Source organism: Scyliorhinus canicula, chromosome 7 (genome assembly GCF_902713615.1).
Source record: "Scyliorhinus canicula chromosome 7, sScyCan1.1, whole genome shotgun sequence".
NCBI lineage: Eukaryota > Metazoa > Chordata > Chondrichthyes > Carcharhiniformes > Scyliorhinidae > Scyliorhinus > Scyliorhinus canicula.
This window is the reverse complement of record NC_052152.1, coordinates 21221079-21241005: the sequence shown is the minus strand read 5'-3', so window position 1 is coordinate 21241005 and position 19927 is coordinate 21221079. Positions and strand designations below refer to the sequence as shown.

Below are 19927 nucleotides of genomic sequence, written 5' to 3'. Positions count from 1 at the left end.
AAATCTACAGGAAAACCAGGCTGCAAGCAAATACCAGAACTCACTCTCTCTGGAAAGCCTGCGACTGCTATATTCCTGAAACTACCGATGCCTGAATGAATCTACAGTAAAAACCTCGACCTGAAGGCAAAGTCTGAAAGGAATAGGGTGTGAACCATGTGAAAGAAAGATACTTTTTCTCTTTTACTTATTTTTTTAACCTCCTGTCTTGTCTGTGTTTGTCTGTCTTGTAACGTTGGGGGGGGGGGGGGGGGGGCAATTTAAAGTGAGGAATTAGAAATTAGATAATAGTTAACCAGTTGCTTTGCTGCATATCCATTATAGTTTTTGTTATAAATAAACAGTGATTGTGTTTAAACTTACAAACCCGGTGACACTAATTATTGGGCAGCCAATGACCAAAGACTTGGGATAGTTTCTATGAATTATTGGTTAATTCACTTATGTTGTGTCTCTTGGTCAAGTGGAGCAGGAATTGACTTTGCACTAGCGCCAGCGTCAGAATAATTGTCATTTTAGAGGAACATTCAAAAGGGAAGCTATTACACTGCATTTGTTAAATGGAGCAATTTGTTCAAATTTGCCTTTGGAATTTGAATTTTGATTGGAATTTGCAGATGATACAAAGATCTATAGAGAGGAAGGTAGTATTGAGGAAGCAGGCGGGCTGCAGAAGGGCTTGGACAGGCTAGAAGAGTGGGCAAAGAAGTGGAATACAATGTGGAAAAGTGTGAGGTTATGCACTCTGGAAGGAGAAATGGAGGCATAGACTATTTTCTAAATGGGAAGGTGCTTCGAAAATCAGAAGCACAAAGAGACTTGAGTCCTTGTTCACGATTCTCTTAAGGTTAACATGCAGGTTCAGTCGGCAGTTAGGAAGGCAAATGCAATGTTAGCATTCATGTTGAGAGGGTTAGAATACAAGTTGAGGGGTGTACTTCTGAGGCTGTACAAAGCTCTGGTCAGACCCCATTTGGAGTATTGTTAGCAGCTTTGGGCCCCGTATCTAAGGAAGGATATGCTGGCCTTGGAAAGGATCCAGAGGAGGTTCACAAGAATGATCCCTGGAATGAAGAGCTTGTCATATGAGGAACTCTGGGTCTGTACTCGTTGGAGTTTAGAAGGATGAGGGGGGATCTTATTGAAACTTATAGGATACTGCGTGACCTGGATAGTGGACGTGGAGAGGATGTTTCCACTTGTAGGAAAAACTAGAACCAGAGGACACAATCTCCGACTAAGGGACGATCCTTCAAAACAGAGATGAGAAGGACTTTCTTCAGCCAAAGGGTGGTGAATGTGTGGAACTCTTTGCCACAGAAGGCTGTGGAGGCCAAATCACTGAGTGTCTTTAAGACAGAGATAGATAGATTTTTGATCAATAAGGGGATCAGCGGTTATGGGGAGAAGGCAAGAGAATGGGGTTGAGAAAAATATCATGATTGAATGGCCTAATTCTTCTCCTATGTCTTATGGTCTTATGATTTGGCCTTTGACTCTGCGAAGTTGGGAGGATGAGAGATCTCCAGACAAGTGTCCAGAAAGCTACACGACTGAAGTCTAAATCTGAAATTTGGAGAATTAAGCTAGGAATTTATTGGAAATTACTACGTGAGCCATTATAATCTGTATTTGATAAATCAGTGCTTACTATTCTCATTCTAGTGAATGCAAGATTTCTTCACATCAATTGGAAAGTAAATTAAGGTGAACTAAGTAAAAAAGCAGAATTTTAAAAGTGACTATTAAATGGAATACAGATCAAAAAATAAACATGCTGTGGTAACAAACGGAGGGAACTAATATTTTGAATTGCAGTTATCCATGCAGTGTGCAATATGCATAACAGAATAGCTGCCAATAAACTTAAATCAAAACAGCCAGTCAATACCTATGTAGTACTTCATCTCAGTATCATGTTTGTTCATCAGCTCAAGCAGTCGAACCTCAATCTGTGCCTGATTTAGGAACGCCTTCTTGTTTTTTATGATCTTTATTGCTACCCACTCCTGTTCCACACGGTCATATGCTTTGACAACCTGCGAGCAAGAGAGAAGGGTTAAGAAACTTTCTAGAGGTCTACTTGTGGACAATAATGAACTAAGCAGATGGCAATTCAAAATGAAACACAACTCAATCTAATAGGAGATTCATTGGCAAGCCTCAGTCTTGCACATGCCATTTGTACATGTAGACTGAATAATGATGGTTTGCAGTGGATTATTTCGAAAAGGTGCTTTCCCTCCCACAAGTTTTGCTGACCATAACAATAAAGAATAATCTTTTCTTTTTCAAACAGAACACACAAGGACATGCAAGAAGCCAACAGTGATGCCTGGGTTTATCAATCCCAGGAAAGGAAGTATTAATTTGGGAAATACCAAATACCTACTATCGAAAGAATATTCAAATGCGTATTATCGGCTTGCCAGTTCACAAACATATATGCCACATCAAACGCATCTGTTCAAATAAGAGCCTGCAGTTTCATCAGTTATATAGCACTGCAATGTAATGCAAAAGGGAGCTCCGCTAATTTGACAAAATATGTAATCAAAACTTCTGAATTTATAAGTCAAATCATAAAGTAACTTAAATATGCAACATAATCTTCTTACAGAGCCAACAGTGTCTCATTCTGAAGTGAAACAGAGAATAGAGTTGATATGGTGAACATACAAAACCTACAGAACTCCTCGACAACAATTTTGTCTGAAGAAATTTGTCCTAATTCCCTTTCTATTTCTTTTTGTTAATTATTTTAAATCTGCAACTGACCCAATTATCATCAAAAACAGTTTCTCCCCATTTGCACTATTAAAATTCTGCATAATTTTGAATAGGTCAATTAGATTTTCCTCAACTTTGTGTTCCAAGAACATATCCAGCCAGCTTTCCCCATTTCGCTACATACAGAATTCCTGGCACAAACCTGGTAAAACAAAACAACCTCTGTACCCTCGCCAAGGCCTTGACATCCTTCTTAAAATGTTGCACCCATATACAATCCCAGATCAGACTCAACAGTGGTTAGAATACCCAACCGAAACCCCAATATTTTACTTTATTTGTAAGAATGATTTGCTCCAGGAATGATTGTATGAAAAAATATGGCTTTGGTATTATAACTACAATATTAAAACTTTTTAACTTCATACCCAAAAAGAACAGCTTACAATTACACTTAAAACACTACCACTCAATTTCCCATTAAACATAGAAGAAACATACAGCTCTCAATTTATCTAACTGTTGAGAGAATTGTGAATTCAGAATCCGACAGATCAGAATTCAACTCCCCTCTCCAAAAAACTAACTAATGCTTTCAAAATTATCTCTGCCTTCCTTGGCTCCATCCAACAATGACCTCATCGGGGCAGCACGGTGGCTCAGTAGTTAACACTGCAGTCTCACGGCGCCAAGGCCCCAGGTTCAATCCCGGCTCTCGATCACTGTCCCGTGTGGAGTTTGCACATTCTCCCCATGTGGGTTTCGCCCCCACAACACAAAGATGTGCAGGGTAGGTGGATTGAACATGCTAAATTGCCTCTCAATTGGAAAAAAATGAATTGGGTACTCTAATTTTTAAAAAAACAATGACCTCATCTCCCCAAGCTGAAACCAAATTATCTCTGCAGTCAAACCAGTCCTTCAGCACAGACTGAAAAGCATATCCCTTTGTCAATTTCACCTTCTGGCTGCTAAAAGAACCCAAGCTCAGCAAAATATAATTATTTTCTTTAAAATACATGATCACTGCAGTCAAACACACTAACTTTTAAACCTTAAATTGTCCAATACTTAAGAGTCCAATATTCTTGAAGTTTTCCAGTTGTCACTCCTCCAGCCCATTAAAAAACTGAACCAGCAATGTAAACAGATGGCTTCATTTTTCTAAAACCCTTTTAACGTTAAACATTTTAAAAGATTATGCACAATTTATATTCTATATGATATATTATTTTACAAACAAGGAAACATCAATATATAGTCGATTTTAGTCTTCTCATGTTACAGTCGTGATAAAGCATCAGCAATCACATTTTCTCTTCCTGCCACATGTAGATGTCATAAAGAACACAGTTGTAATAATAAGATGAAAACAATACTGTGGATTCTGAATCTGAAACAAAAACAAAATACTGGACATGCTCAGATCTGACAGCACCTGCGGAGAAAGAGAGCTAACGTTTCCATTCTGGATGACTCGTTGTCAAAGCTTATTACAAAGGTTGTGATAATAAACTCCATCTGAATAGTCCTGTGATTTGCATTTGTCCAAAAATGATTATGGTCTGGATATACAATGATGTCAGATAAATTGTTACCAACATAAATGCTAAAATGTTGCAATCTCAATACCAAACTTAATATCTCCCTTTCGATGGTTGAATATTTATTTTGGTGAACAAAGAACATTACAGCACAGGAACAGGCCCATCAGCACTCCCAGCCTGCGCCGATCCAGATCCTTTATCTAAACCTGTCTCCTATTTTCCAAGGTCTACTTCCCTCTGTTCCCGCCCATTCATATACCTGTCTAGATGCCTCTTGAATGATTCTATCGTGCCCGCCTCTACCACCTCCGCTGGTAAAGCGTTCCAGGCACCCACCACCCTCTGCATTAAAAACTTTCCACGCACATCTCCCTTAAACTTTCCCCCTCTCACCTTGAAATCGTGACCCCTTGTAACTGACACCCCCACTCTTGGGAAAAGCTTGTTGCTGTCCACCCTGTCCATACCTCTCATAATTTTGTAGACCTCAATCAGGTCCCCCCTCAACCTCCGTCTTTCCAATGAAAACAATCCTAATCTACTCAACCTTTCTTCATAGCTAGCACCCTCCATACCAGGTAACATCCTGGTGAACCTCCTCTGCACCCTCTCCAAAGCATCCACATCCTTCTGGTAATGTGGCGACCAGAACTGCACGCAGTATTCCAAATGTGGCCGAACCAAAGTCCTATACAACTCTAACATGACCTGCCAACGCTTGTAATTAATACCCCGTCCGATGAAGGCAAGCATGCTGTATGCCTTCTTGACCACTCTATCAACCTGCGTTGCCACCTTCAGGGTACAATGGACCTGAACTCCCAGATCTCTCTGCACATCAATTTTCCCCAAGACCCTTCCATTGACCATATAGTCCGCACTTGAATTGGATCTTCCAAAATGCATCACCTCGCATTTGCCTGGATTGAACTCCATCTGCCATTTCTCTGCCCAACTCTCCAATCTATCTATATATTGTTGTATTCTCTGACAGTCCTCCTCGCTATCTGCAACTCCACCAATCTTAGTATCATCTGCAAACTTGCTAATCAGACCACATATACCTTCCTCCAGGTCATTTATGTAGATCACAAACAACAGTGGTCCGAGCACGGATCCCTGTGGAACACCACTAGTCACTCTTCTCCATTTTGAGACACTCCCTTCCACCACTACTCTCTGTCTCCTGTTGCCCAGCCAGTTCTTTATCCATCTAGCTAGTACACCCTGAACCCCATACGACTTCACTTTTTCCATCAACCTGCCATGGGAAACCTTATCAAACGCCTTACTAAAGTCCATGTATACGACATCTACAGCCCTTCCCTCATCAATTAACTTTGTCACTTCCTCAAAGAATTCTATTAGGTTTGTAAGACATGACCTTCCCTGCACAAAACCATGCTGCCTATCACTGATAAGTCTATTTTCTTCCAGATGTGAATAGATCCTATCCCTCAGTATCTTCTCCAACAGTTTGCCTACCACTGACGTCAAGCTCACAGGTCTATAATTCCCTGGATTATCCCTGCTACCCTTCTTAAACAAAGGGACAACATTAGCAATTCTCCAGTCCTCCGGGACCTCACCCGTGCTCAAGGATGCTGCAAAGATATCTGTTTTTTTTAAAATAATTTTATTGAGAAATTTTGATTTTATACAACATTGACGCACCTTAGTAAAATACCGAAAATAACAATAATATTAACAATCATATACATTCGCCCCATCCCCATGAACAACCCAGCATTTTAACAACAACGCAAATTAACACATTATAAAGTTACAGAATAAACACTACAATAATGCACCCCCCCCGGGTTGCTGCTGCTATTGACCCAGTTACCTATCTCTGAGCCAGGAAGTCCAGAAAAGGCTGCCATCGTTTATAGAACCCTTGTATTGATCCTCTCAGGGCAAATTTGACCTTTTCCAATTTTATAAATCCCGCCATGTCACTGATCCAGGTCTCCACGGTTGGGGGCCTTGCATCCTTCCATTGTAACAGAATCCTTCGACGGGCTACTAGGGACGCAAAGGCCAGGACACCGGCCTCTTTCGCCTCCTGCACTCCCGGCTCCACCCCAACTCCAAAAATCGCGAGTCCCCACCCTGGTTTGACCCTGGATCCAACCACCCTCGACACCATCCCCGCCACCCCCTTCCAGAATTCTTCCAGTGCTGGGCATGCCCAGAACATATGGGCGTGGTTCGCAGGACTCCACGAACATCTGGTGCACCTGTCCTCACCCCCGAAGAACCTACTCATCCTAGTCCCGGACATGTGGGCCCGGTGCAGCACCTTAAATTGGATGAGACTAAGCCTCGTACATGAGGAGGAAGAGTTGACTCTCTCCAAGGCCTCCGCCCAAGTCCCGTCCTCTATCTGCTCCCCGAGTTCCTCCTCCCATTTAGCCTTCAGCTCCTCCACTGACGACTCCTCCACCTCCTGCATTACCTTATAGATGTCAGACACTTTCCCCTCTCCTACCCACACCCCCGAAAGCACTCTGTCCATCGTCCCCTGCGAGGGCAGCAAAGGGAATCCCTCTACCTGTCGCCTAGCAAACGCCTTTACCTGCAGGTATCTGAACATGTTCCCCTGGGGAAGGCCAAATTTATCTTCCAGTTCCCCCAGGCCCGCAAACCTCCCGCCAATAAACAGGTCCCTCAATTTGCTGATGCCCGCCCTTTGCCACCCCCTGAATCCCCCATCCGTGTTCCCCGGGATGAACCGATGGTTGCCACCCAGTGGAGCGTCCATCGAGCCCCCTGTTTCCCCCCGATGCCGTCTCCACTGTCCCCAGATTCTTAGGGTCTCCGCCACCACCGGGCTCGTGGTAAACCTCTTAGGGGAGAGCGGCAACGGTGCCGTTACCATGGCACCCAGGCTCGTACCTCTACATGACGCCATCTCCATTCTTTTCCACGCCGCCCCTCCCCCCTCCATCACCCATTTACGCACCATTGACACATTGGCTGCCCAATAGTACCCCAGAAGGTTGGGCAGCGCCAGCCCGCCTCTATCCCTTCCTCGCTCCAGGAACACCCTCCTCACTCTCTGAGTCCCATGTGCCCACACAAAGCTCAGAATACTGCCGGTCACTCTCCTAAAGAAGGCCCTGGGGATAAATATGGGCAGGCACTGAAAAAGGAACAAGAACCTCGGAAGCACTGTCATTTTGATGGACTGCACCCTCCCCGCCAACGACAATGGCAGCATGTCCCACCTCCTGAACTCCTCCTCCATCTGATCTACCAGTCTGGTAAAGTTATGCTTGTGGAGAGTCCCCCAGTCCCTGGCCACTTGCACCCCCAGGTACCTAAAGCTCTCCCCTGCCCGCCTAAGCAGGAGCCTACCAATTCCTTCCTCCTGGTCTCCAGGGTGCACCACAAACACCTTGCTCTTGCCTAAGTTTAATTTATAACCTGAGATGGTCCCAAACTCGGCTAGTAACTCCATCACTCCCGGCATCCCTCCCACCGGGTCCGCCACATACAGTAACAGGTCGTCGGCATACAACGACACCCTATGTTCATCTCCACCTCGCACCAAGCCTCTCCACCTCTCTGAATCTCTCAATGCCATCGCCAGCGGCTCAATTGCCAGTGCAAACAACAAGGGGGACAAGGGGCAACCCTGCCTGGTCCCTCGGTAAAGCCGGAAGTACTCCGACCTCCTCCTATTCGTGGCCACGCACGCCATCGGGGCCTCATATAGCAGCCTTACCCATCTAATGAACCCTTCACCAAATCCAAACCTCCCCAACACCTCCCATAGGTACCCCCACTCCACTCTATCGAAGGCCTTCTCCGCATCCAGCGCCACCACTATCTCTGCCTCCCCCTCAATCGCCGGCATCATAATGACATTCAGCAATCTCCGCACATTCGTGTTCAGCTGCCTTCCCTTCACAAAACCTGTCTGGTCCTCATGCACAACCCCTGGCACACAGTCCTCTATCCTGGTGGCCAGGATTTTTGCCAGCACCTTAACATCCACGTTGAGGAGAGATATGGGCCTGTATGAACCACACTGCTGGGGGTCCTTGTTCTTCTTTAAAATTAACGAGATCAGCGCCCGTGACATCGTCGGGGGCAAAGTCCCCCCTTCCCACGCTTCGTTGAGTGTCCGCACCAGCAAGGGGCCCACTAGGTCCACAAACTTTTTATAAAATTCCACCGGGAACCCATCCGGCCCCGGTGCCTTCCCTGACTGCATCTGCCCGATCCCCTTAACTAGCTCCTCCAGCTCAATCGGCGCACCCAGCCCCTCCACCTTCTCCTCCTGCACCTTCGGGAAAGAAAGCCTGTCAAGGAACCTCTCCATTCCCCTCCTCTCCCCCGTTGTCTCCGACCAGTACAGTTCCCCGTAAAAGTCCTTGAAGAGCTCATTCACCTCTACCCCCTTCCGCACCACATTCCCACTCTTGTCTCTCACTCCAGCAATCTCCTTAGCCGCATCCCGCTTACGGAGCTGATGAGCCAGCATCCTACTCGCCTTTTCACCATGTTCGTACACTGCCCCTTGTGCCTTCCTCCACTGTGCCTCCGCCTTTCTAGTGGTCAGCAAATCAAATTTAGCCTGCAGGCTGCGCCTCTCCCCCAACAGTCCCTCCTCTGGTGCCTCTGCATACCTCCTGTCCACCTCCAGCATCTTTCCCACCAGTCTATCCCTCTCACTCCTCTCCCTGTGTGCCCGGATGGATATCAGCTCCCCATGAATTACTGCCTTCAGGGCTTCCCAGACCATCCCCACCTGAACCTCCCCCGTATCATTCACCTCAAGGTACCCCTCAATACTTGCCCGGACCCTCCTACACACCTCCTCCTCCGCCAACAACCCCACATCCAACCGCCACAACGGACGTTGGTCTCGCACCTCCCCCATCTCCAACTCTATCCAATGCGGAGCGTGGTCGGAGATTGCAATGGCCGAATACTCGGCCTCCTCCACTCTCGGAATCAGTCCCCTACTCACCACGAAGAAATCTATCCGAGAGTAGACCCTATGTACGTGGGAGAAGAAAGAGTACTCACGTGCCCTCGGCCTCACAAACCTCCATGGATCCACTCCACCCATCTGATCCATAAACCCTCTCACAGTACCTTGGCCGCCGCTGGCCTCCTACCCGTCCTAGAGCTGGACCGATCCAGTGAAGGATCCAACACCGTATTAAAGTCCCCCCCTATAATCAGACCTCCCACCTCCAGATCCAGGATCCGTCCCAACATACGCCTCATAAAGCCCGCATCGTCCCAATTTGGGGCATACACACTAGCCAGTACCACCTTCTCTCCTTGTAGCCTGCCCCTAACCATCACATACCTACCCCCCTTATCCGCCACCACCTCCGATGCCTCAAACAACACATTTTTCCCCACCAGAATCGCCACTCCCCGGTTCCTCACATCCAACCCCGAGTGGAAAACCTGCCCCACCCATCCCTTCCTCAGGCGGACCTGGTCTGCCACCCTCAGGTGGGTCTCCTGAAGCATTGCCACATCCGCCTTTAGCCCCTTCAGGTGAGCTAGTACCCTCGACCGCTTCACCGGCCCATTCAACCCTCTCACATTCCAGGTTACCAACCAGATCAGAGGGCGTCCCGCCCCCCTCCCCCATCGGCTAGCCATAGCCCGTCGACTGCCCGCCCCAGGCCAGCATCCCCTGCTCGACCCCGTCCCCATAGCGACAACCCCTCACCTCTGTCCCCCCAGCCCCCACCAGCTCCTTCTTGACCCTACCAGCAGCAACCCGGTATTCCCCTTTCCCCCCCCAGGCTAGGAACCCTCCCAGCCGCGAACCGTCCTCCATTGTACTTCCGTGGGTCAGCTAACTTCTGCTGACCCCGGAAACTCCCGCCAATAGCCCGACCCCTCCCGAAGTGGGATCATCCCCCAATCTATCCCTCCTCCTGGCACCGCTCCAGCCCGGGGAAGAACCAGTTAAGGCCCCGCCTCCCCCGTCACCGTCTCCGCCCCCCAGCCCCGCAGCGCGGGAAACCAGAGGAAAGCCCGCGCTTTCGCCCTGCCCCACCACACCTTTCTGACGCCGCTCCCAAATATCAGCCCCCCTCCATACCCCCACTCCGACATAGAATACAACATACCCCCCCGACCCTCCCCTCAAGATACACAGCCCAAACAATGCCCCACAGCACAAAAACATAGCAGAACAACCCCTCCGTAAATAACCATATCAAAATTGCAAAAGTACTAAAACAAGAAGAAAAAAACCGAAGAAAAAGAGAACACAGCAACAGCAGAATCCAGCACTAATATCTTACAGCTGACCTCGCAACCCCCAACCCCTAATTCAAGTCCAGTTTCTCCGTCCGCACGAAGGCCCACGCCTCCTCCGGGGACTCGAAATAATGGTGCCGGTCCAAATAAGTTGCCCACAGGCGCGCGGGCTGCAACATTCCGAACTTTATTTTTTTTCTATATAGCACCTCTTTCGTCCGATTAAATCCGGACCGCCACTTAGCCACCTCCGCACTCCAGTCCTGGTAGATCCGCACTACCCCATTCTCCCAATTGCTGCTCTTCACCTTCTTGGCCCAGCGCAGCACGCACTCCCGATCACTGAACCGGTGGAACCTCACCAGCACCGCACGCGAGGGTTCATCTTCCTTGGGCCTCCTGGCCAGCACCCTGTGCGCTCCCTCCAGCTCCAAGGGCAGATGGAGAGACCCGGCCCCCACTAGCGAATTCAGCATTACAGCCACATAGGCTGTCAGGTCCGATCCCTCTAGCCCCTCCGCAAGGCCCAAGATCCGCAGGTTTTTCCGCCTCATGCGGTGATCCAGCTCCTCGAAGCGTTCCTGCCACTTCTTGTGGAGTGCTTCGTGCCCCTCCACCTTACTCACGAGGACCACGGCCTCCTCCTCTCGTTCAATGGCCTGCGTCTGCAACTTCTTGATGGCAGCACCCTGGGTGGACTGAATCTCTGACAGCCTTCTGTTCGTTTCCTGCAGAGAGCTCAGTACTTCATCCTTGAATTCTTTAAAGCAGCGCAGGAGATCAGTTTGTTGTTTCTGGGCCCAGAGTTTCCATTCCTCTGGAGCTCTGTCGGTGGCCATCTTGGATCCCTTCCCCCGTTTTTTCTGAGGAGCTACTGCTGTTTTTTCCACCTTTCCACTCCGAGTTCGAGGCATGGACTGCAGGGAAAGTCATACAGCACACCTTCCCCCACCGGGAGACGTCAAAAAATTTCCGTTTTGGGCTCTCAAAAGAGCCGAAAAATCTCTTTAAAACGGGAGCTCCCAAATGTGTGGCTTACTGCTGCATCACAGCCACCGGAAGTCCCCTGCAAAGATATCTGTTAAGGCCCCAGCTATTTCGACCCTCGCTTCCCTCAGTAACCTGGGATAGATCTCATCCGGTCCTGGGGACTTGTCCACCTTAATGTCTTTTAGAATACCCAAAACTTCCCCCTTCCGTATGACAACTTGACGGAGAGTATTTAAACATCCATCCCTAGCCTCAACATCCGTCTTGTCCCTCTCCTTTGTGAATACCGATGCAAAGTACTCATTAAGAATCTCACCCATTTCCTCTGAGTCCACGCATAAATTCCCTCTTTTGTCTTTGAGTGGGCCAATCCTTTCTCTAGTTACCCTCTTGCTCCTTACATGCGACTAAAATGCTTTGGGATTTTCCTTAACCCTGTTAGCCAAAGATATTTCATGACCCCTTTTAGCCCTCTTTATTGCGCGTTTGAGATTCGTCCTACTTTCCCGATATTCCTCTAAAGCTTCATCAGTTTTGAGTTGCCTCGATCCTATGTATGCTTCCTTTTTTCATCTTAGCTAGTCTCACAATTTCACCCGTCATCCATGGTTCCCTAATCTTGCCATTTCTATCTTTCATTTTCACAGGAACATGTCTGTTCTGCACTCTAATCAACCTTTCCTTAAAAGACTCCCACATTTCAAATGTGGATTTACCCTTAAACAGCTGCTCCCAATCCACATTCCCTAGCTCCTGCTGAATTTTGTTATACTCTGCCTTTCCCCAATTTAGCACTCTTCCTTTCGGACCCCTCCTGTCCTTGTCCATGAGTATTCTAAAACTTATGGAATTGTGATCGCTATTCCCAAAGTAATCACTGACTCAAACATCAACCACCTGGCCGGGATCATTCCCCAATACCAGGTCCAGTATGGCCCTTTCCCGAGTTGGACTATTTACATACTGCTCTAAAAAACTCTCCTGGATGCTCCTTACAAACTCTGCTCCATCTACGCCTCCAACTACACGAATCCCATTCAATGTTGGGAAGTTAAAATCTCCCATCACAACCACCCTATTGCTCCTACATTTTTCTATAATCTGTCTGCATATTTGTACCTCTACTTCATGCTCACTTTTGGGAGGCCTGTAGTAAAGTCCTAACAATGTTACTGCACCCTTCCTATTTCTCAGCTCCACCCATATTGCCTCAGTGCTCGAATCCTCCATCGTGCCCTCCTTAATCACAGCTGTGATATCATCTCTGATGAGTAATGCAACTCCTCCACCCCTTCTACCTCCCTCTCTATCCCTCCTGAAGCATCTATACCCTGGGATATTCAGTTGCCAGTCCTGCCCTTCCCTCACCCAAGTCTCAGTAATACCAATAGCATCATATTCCCAGGTACTGATCCAAGCCCTAAGTTCATCTGCCTTACCTGCTACACTTCTCGCATTAAAACAAATGCACTTCAGACCACCTTTGCGCTCACCATCTCTTCCCTGTCTACTCTTCCCCTTAGTCACATTGGGTTTATTGTCTCGTACCTTACTGGCTTTAGTTGCTGCTTCTTTACTGACCTCTAACTTCCTAATCTGGTTCCCATCCCCCTGACACATTAGTTTAAAACCTCCCCAACAGTGTTAGCAAAAGCACCCCCTAGGACATTGGTTCCAGTCCTGCCCAGGTGTAGACCATCCGGTTTGTAATGGTCCCACCACCCCCAGAACCGGTTCCAATGTCCCAAAAATCTGAACCCCTCCCTCCTGCACCATCTCTCAAGCCACGTATTCATTCTGACTATTCTTGAATTTCTACTCTGACTGTCCCGTGGCACTGGTAGCAATCCTGAGATTACTACCTTTGAGGTCCTACTTTTTAACTTATCTCCTAACTCGCTAAACTCTGATTGTAGGACCTCATCCCTTTTTTTACCTATATCGTTTGTGCCTATATGCACCACGACAACTAGCTGTTCACCCTCCCCCTTCAGTATGTCCTGCAGCCGATCGGAGACATCCCTGACCCGAGCACCCGGGAGGCAACATACCATTCGGGAGTCTCGGTTTCGACCACAGAAACGCCTGTCTACTCCCCTTACATTTGAATCCCCTATGACTATAGCCCTGCCAGTCTTTTTCCCACCCTTCTCGGCAGCAGAGCCAGCCACGGTGCCATGAGCCTGGCAACTACTGCCTTCCCCTGGTGAGTCATCTCCCCCAACGGTATCCAAAACGGTATACCTGTTTTGGAGGGAGATGACCGCAGGGGAGACCTGCACTGCCTTCCTGCTCTTTCTCTGCCTTTTGGTCACCCATTCCCTGTCTCCGTCACCAATCCTAATCTGCGGTGTGACCAACTCACTGAACGTGCTATCCACGACCTCCTCAGCATCGCGGATGCTCCAAAGTGAGTTCATCCGCAGCTCCAGAGCCGTCATGCGGTCTAACAGGAGCTGCAGCTGGACACACTTCCCGCACATGAAGTAGTCAGGGGCATCGGCCGTGTCCCTGAACTCCCACATTGCGCACGAGGAGCATAACACGGGTCTGGGATCTCCTACCATTTTTACCCTTTACCTTAACTGATTATAATATAGTATCAAATAATTAATAAGTGAAAGGAATAAAGATTTTACCTACTAATCACGATACTCACCAACACACGAGAGTTAAATTTCTCCCAGCAACTCCTAATTGGAGCACTTTCCTTGCCAGCCAATCAGGTCACTGCTTTGCTGTCACCCTTCAAGGCAAGTTTTTAAAGAGATAAACTTACCTTCCCGACAACCACGGTTGTTTTTTTTTTGGTTAGAGGAGTTTCTTAGAAAAATATCTGATTGATCTTCAAGTTCCTTTACTGACTTCCTACAGCAGCGCAGCACCAACACCCACATCATTTGCATCAATTGCCACCTTAAATGGCTCAGCATAATTAGGCATTGTCAACACTGGTGCGGTGGTTAACAGTCTTCAGATTACGAATGCCTCCTGACATTCTGCTGTTCACTGAAATTTTGTATGTTTTTTTCTAAAGAGTTTCAGTCAGTGGAGCAACCACGCTGCTGAAATTTGGCATGAATTTCTGGTACAAACCACTCAAGCCCAGAAATCTCAGAACTTCTCTCCTAGTCAATGGTATTGGAAACTCTGCAATAGACTTCGTCTTCACATTCCATGGAGCTATCTGACCATGACCAACGGTATGGCTAAGAAGTCGACTTGAGTTTTTGCAAATTCACTCAGTCAAAGTATCACCAAACCAGCTTCCTTTAATTGATCAAATAATTTTTTTTAAATATTCCAAATGCTCCTTCCATGTTTCACTGAACACCGCCTAATGGTCAATATATACTCCATAATTGTTCAGACCAGAGATGACTTTGTTGGTTAATCTTTGGAATGTTGCTGACGCTTTCTTCATTCCAAATGGTACGAACTTAAATTGATTCAGGACATTTGGTGTCACAAAAGCCGAAACTTCCTCCGCCCTGTCTGATAAAGTTTCTTGCTAATATCCTTTAAGTATGCCAAGTTTGATAATAATAGCACTGCAGCCTCACGGCACCGAGGTCCCAGGTTCGATCCCGGCTCTGGGTCACTGTCCGAGTGAAGCTTGCACATTCTCCCTGTGTTTGCGTGGGTTTCGCCCCCACAACCCAAAGATGTGAAGGGTAGGTGGACTGGCCACGCTAAATTGCCCCTTAATTGGAAAAAATAAATTGGCTACTCTAAATTTTTTTTTAAAGTTTGATAATAAAATGGGCTTGTCTAACCTTTTCAATACAGTCCTCCAAATGAGGCACAGGGTAAGAATATGACTTTGGAACTGCAGTGACCTTTCTATAGTCCAGTGCTTTTCAAACTTTTCCTGGGACCCACCTTTACCAAACAGCCGACCTTCGGGACCCATCCAATCTTCATGATCCAAGCCAGCTGACCTTCACAACCATTATTACTTACGTTTAACGCGACAGGCGAGCCTGCTTGGTCACCTTGATCTCATTTGCTTTATCATTCAATGTTACATTTCAGCTAAGGACTTCAGCTGACCATAAGTTGTCGTTGCATACTTTGAAAAAAATCAAAAGGTTTGTCCTCGAACTTGCCATGCTTCCCTTCAAATGCCTTTGAGGCTTTTAAACTTTCTTTTGCCAGTCCTTCTCTGCATATAACATACATGGGCTTTGCATCCTGATTAACAAAATGAACAATGCCATACCTCAAGAAACATGTTTCTCCTACTTCGTTCCCAATTTCAATTTCTTAATTGTTTGTTCACCAGAGGCCCTGGAGCTCTGGGACACAACTCACACCAGCACTGCTTTGTTCTGCCTTGGACTCTCCCAAGAAGTCTCTCCAGCAAATTTAATTGCAAGATCGTGGCCTGTTTGTGTACCTGGCCCTCCCTTCCTTTATTACAAAATGATCCGTCTTCAGTTCTTCACAAAATCTTGTTGCGTGCTGACTGGCAGCGACAAAATGGAGGAATCTCTGCTTCATGATTTCGTGCCCAGTGCAGGTGACGTCAGCGTACGGGCACATCACCCGCTCTCTGCTGCCTATGGCGGGAAGACTCCCTTTGATTTTTTTTTTTAAATCTGGTCTTCAGACTGCACAGTGACATCAGGAGGCGGCGGTCTGCCCCGCTGGCCTCCAGGCCTGCACACTGCTAAATCCAGCTGAGGGGGCACGCATGCATGCTACTGCTGGCTTTCTTGAAAGCTGATCACAACTGGCATTTCTATAAGTCAGTCGTGGCCTTTCGACCAATCACTCCGCGACCCACCTCAGCACGTCACAACTCAGAGTTTGAAAATGTTTGCCATAGCCCACATACAATCGTTGTGTTCCATCTGGTTTTGATACCATGACAATTGGTGGGCTCCAATTGCTGCAACTCACTTCGGTATCATCCTTCAGCATGCTGTCGATCTCCTTTTGTACTTGTGCTAACTTTAGTGAATTGAGCCTGTATGGATGTTGTTTAATGGGAATAGCATTTCATATATCTATATCACGCCTAATTACTTTCGTACTTCCCAATTGATTCCTACCTACAGTCCTATTTGACTGTAATATGGGCGGCATGGTAGCACAGTGGTTGGCACTGTTGCTTCACAGCGCCAGGGACCCGGGTTCGATTCCTGACTTGGGTCACTGTCTATGCAGAGTCTGCATGTTCTCACACTGTCTACATGGGTTTCCTCCGGGTGCTTTTCCTTCCACAAATCTGAAAAGACATGCATGTTAGGTAAATTGGGCATTCTGAATTCTCCTTCAGTGTACCCAAACAGGCGCTGAAGTGTGGCGACTGGGGGATTTTCACAGTAATTTCTGGACATGCTTTCTGATACAACTGCTTCATCTTTGAGCCTTTGCTTTAATACTCTCAACTTGCTTAAACTAAAGATATCCGCTTCATCCACCACCTGCTCTTGTTCTTTACTAACCATCTGATCAAACGTGGGTTCTGACAACTGACCCTCAGCCTCCCTATCGGCACTCAAGTTCTCTTCCTCCTATCTCAACCTGTGGCTTTGTGATCTGGTGACAACACAATCAGGATCACGCCTGGATATACTTTTTGCAACATCTGAGTTGTTTGACTTTCCACTGGCTTTTCAATCACAGAAGACTGCACTCTCACCTCTGATCCAGCTATTCCATTACCGAGGATAAATTGTATCTCTGAAAAAGGTAATTTTTCTATTCCTTCTACTACCAATTCACCACTTTTCAGACTCTCTAAACTTACCTTACATATTGGAATACCACTGCTCTCACCACTAATTCTACATATCACCACCTTTTCTGGCAATTCTCCTTCCAAATGACATGTTTTCTTATCTCTCAGCAATAAAGACCGTCTTGCTCCTGTATCCCTTACCTCCCCCACCTTGTACACAGGACTAAACCTTAGCCTCACAGATAAAATCCTGTTCTGATGCCTGCTTATCAACCAACCTCTGAACAGGCTATTCAGTCTGTTGCACCTCTTCCACTAGGACAATGGTTTTTCCTCCCACTTTAATAAACCCTGTTTTGACGATTTGCTCTTCCCAGTACTTTTCATAAGCCACCAACACTGCGACTTCATATGTCAAACCTTATTACAATGAAACAGTCCAGTATTCTTATCTACCACTATCATAGGTTTCCTTTGTACACTGAGGCACGCTCTCCTTATCACTAACTCCATTTCATTGACCACATGTGAATTTTTCGTTTTGCAGTTTCTACACTTCAGAGTGAAACTGATGCAGAAAACCAAACTTTGCTTCATGAACCAATTTAAAATCACCAGCCATTTCTGCGGCCTCGCGAGCAGTTTTAACTCTTTACTCTTCCACATGAATTTTCACTACTGCAGGAAGTGAATCTTTAAATTAGTCCAAAATAACCATTTCCAAAAGAATTTCATATTTCTGGTCAATTTTTAAGGCTCTTTGTAATAATAATAATAATCTTTATTGTCACAAGTAAGCTTACATTAACACTGCAATTAAGTTACTGTGAAAATCCCCATGTCGCCTCACTGCAGCGCCTGTTCGGGTACACGGAGGGAGAATTTAGAATGTCCAAATTACCTAACAGCATGTCTTTCGGGACTGGTGGGAAGAAACCGGGGCACCCGGAGAAACCCACCCAGACACAGGGAGAACGTGCAGACTCCGCACAGACAGTGACCCAAGCCAGTAATCGGACCAGGGACCCTGATGCTGTGAAGCAACAGTGCTAACCACTGTGCTACCATGCCGCTGTATCCACCTATCAAAATTATTTTGTTTAATTCTTTCAAATGATATGTTCATCTGACCTGGTTCTTTCCTTAGATTTCTAAACTTTTGGACTTCCGGTGACGCTCGCGAGCAGAGTGGCTGCGTCGGGTAGAGGCTCCCGCTGGTCCGCGATTTTTCGGACTTTTCCGGGGGTTTCCCCGTGGTTCTTTTTTCCCACGAAAGGGGAAGGGGGTTTCTTCGGCCTTTGGGGCCTGAGACAGGCGTCGGGACTATCCGGTTTGGAGCCGGTGAGGAGCCCCACGGGAGTGTCCAGCAGCCGGAGCGGGAGGCATCGACCCAGAGGTCGGATGCGTGGGCGGAGCTTGACACGAGGCGAGGCAATCGATCTGGCAGGCCTGAATCCAGAACGCAATGTCGAGGGGAATTAGAGCACATTGGGTGGCTCCCACTGAAAATGGATCTTTGAGGAGTTTGAAGTCCATTCCTCGGAGGAAGAGATTTCTTGACTTTGGAATTTTTTGGGGGGAAATTTGTGAAAATAATTACTTAGTTATTTTCGGATTCGGATTTGGAAACTGGATGTGGAGCTTTTGGGGAACCAAGTGTTCTGTGAGAAAATTGAAAAGGTAATTAAGGAATATGTTGGTTTCAACTGTACGGGTGAGGTGTCGAAGGCTAACGGCGATGGTGAGGTAATTTCGTTTAAGACCAGGGTGGACAAAGAGGAGAGGTTGGAGTGGCAGAGGGTAATAGATGAGATGTTGGGAGGTAGACAGGAGTTATGCAGAAGATCGCGACCCAGAGAAGCTGAAAAAGAAGGAAGTACAGATGAGCTTCTACCGACTGTCTACCAGGAAGGCGGTGTGCCAACTGAGACGAGCAAGGGATGCAGTTTATGAACATGGAGATAAGGTATGTTAGCAGGTCAGCTCTGGATGGAAGCAACGGCAGAGGAAATTCTTCAGGTGAGGAAGACCTGGTCTTCCTCGGCGGTGGGGGGGGGGTTGGGATTGGACCAGGATTTGTGAACTGGGTAAAGCTATTATATAAGGAGCCGAAGGCGAGTGTCCGCACAAACAATATCAGCTTGAGATACTTTTCTTTCCACCGTGGGACGAGGCAGGGATGTCCCATGCCCCCCCCCCCCCCCCCTGCTGTTTGCACTTGCGATTGAGCCGTTGGCCATCGCATTAAGAGGTTTGGGAGCATGGAAAGGAATAGTGCGGGGGGAGGGGGGATAGAGCATGGGTGTCCTTGTATGCAGACGACTTGCTGCTGTATGTGTCGGAACCGAGTGGGTCGATAGGGGGAATATTGGAGCTACTGCGAGTATTTGGGTCGTTCTCGGGGTACAAGCTGAACCTCGACAAGAGTGAGTATTTTGTGGTGTCTCGGCCGGGGGTGGAAGGGCTGCAATTCCGTAGGGCAGGGACTCACTTTAGGTATCTGGGGGTGCAGGTTGCCCGGGAGTGGGAGAGGCTTCGCAGGTACATCACTAATTTGGTGGGGAGAGTGAAAGCGGACCTGACAAGGTGGGATGGTCTCCCTCTGTCACTGGCGGGTCGGGTACAGGCGGTTAAAATGAATGTGTTGCCGCAATTTCCGTTTATTTTTCTGCCAAAGGCTTTTTTCAGGGAGATCGAGGGAAGGATTACTTCGTTCATATGGGGATGG

General features: G+C 47.3%; 1 protein-coding gene across 4 annotated transcripts in view; it reads right to left on the bottom strand.

Annotated features, from left to right (window-relative positions):
• Window positions 1-19927, bottom strand: part of dyrk1aa (dual-specificity tyrosine-(Y)-phosphorylation regulated kinase 1A, a) — a 142807-nt gene that overhangs the window by 21878 nt on the left and 101002 nt on the right. For all 4 annotated transcript variants that reach the window (XM_038801492.1, XM_038801494.1, XM_038801493.1 and 1 more), the window contains exon 6: window positions 1892-2039. In XM_038801492.1, the coding sequence (XP_038657420.1) occupies window positions 1892-2039 (148 nt within the window). The remainder of the gene's footprint in view (window positions 1-1891; window positions 2040-19927) is intronic.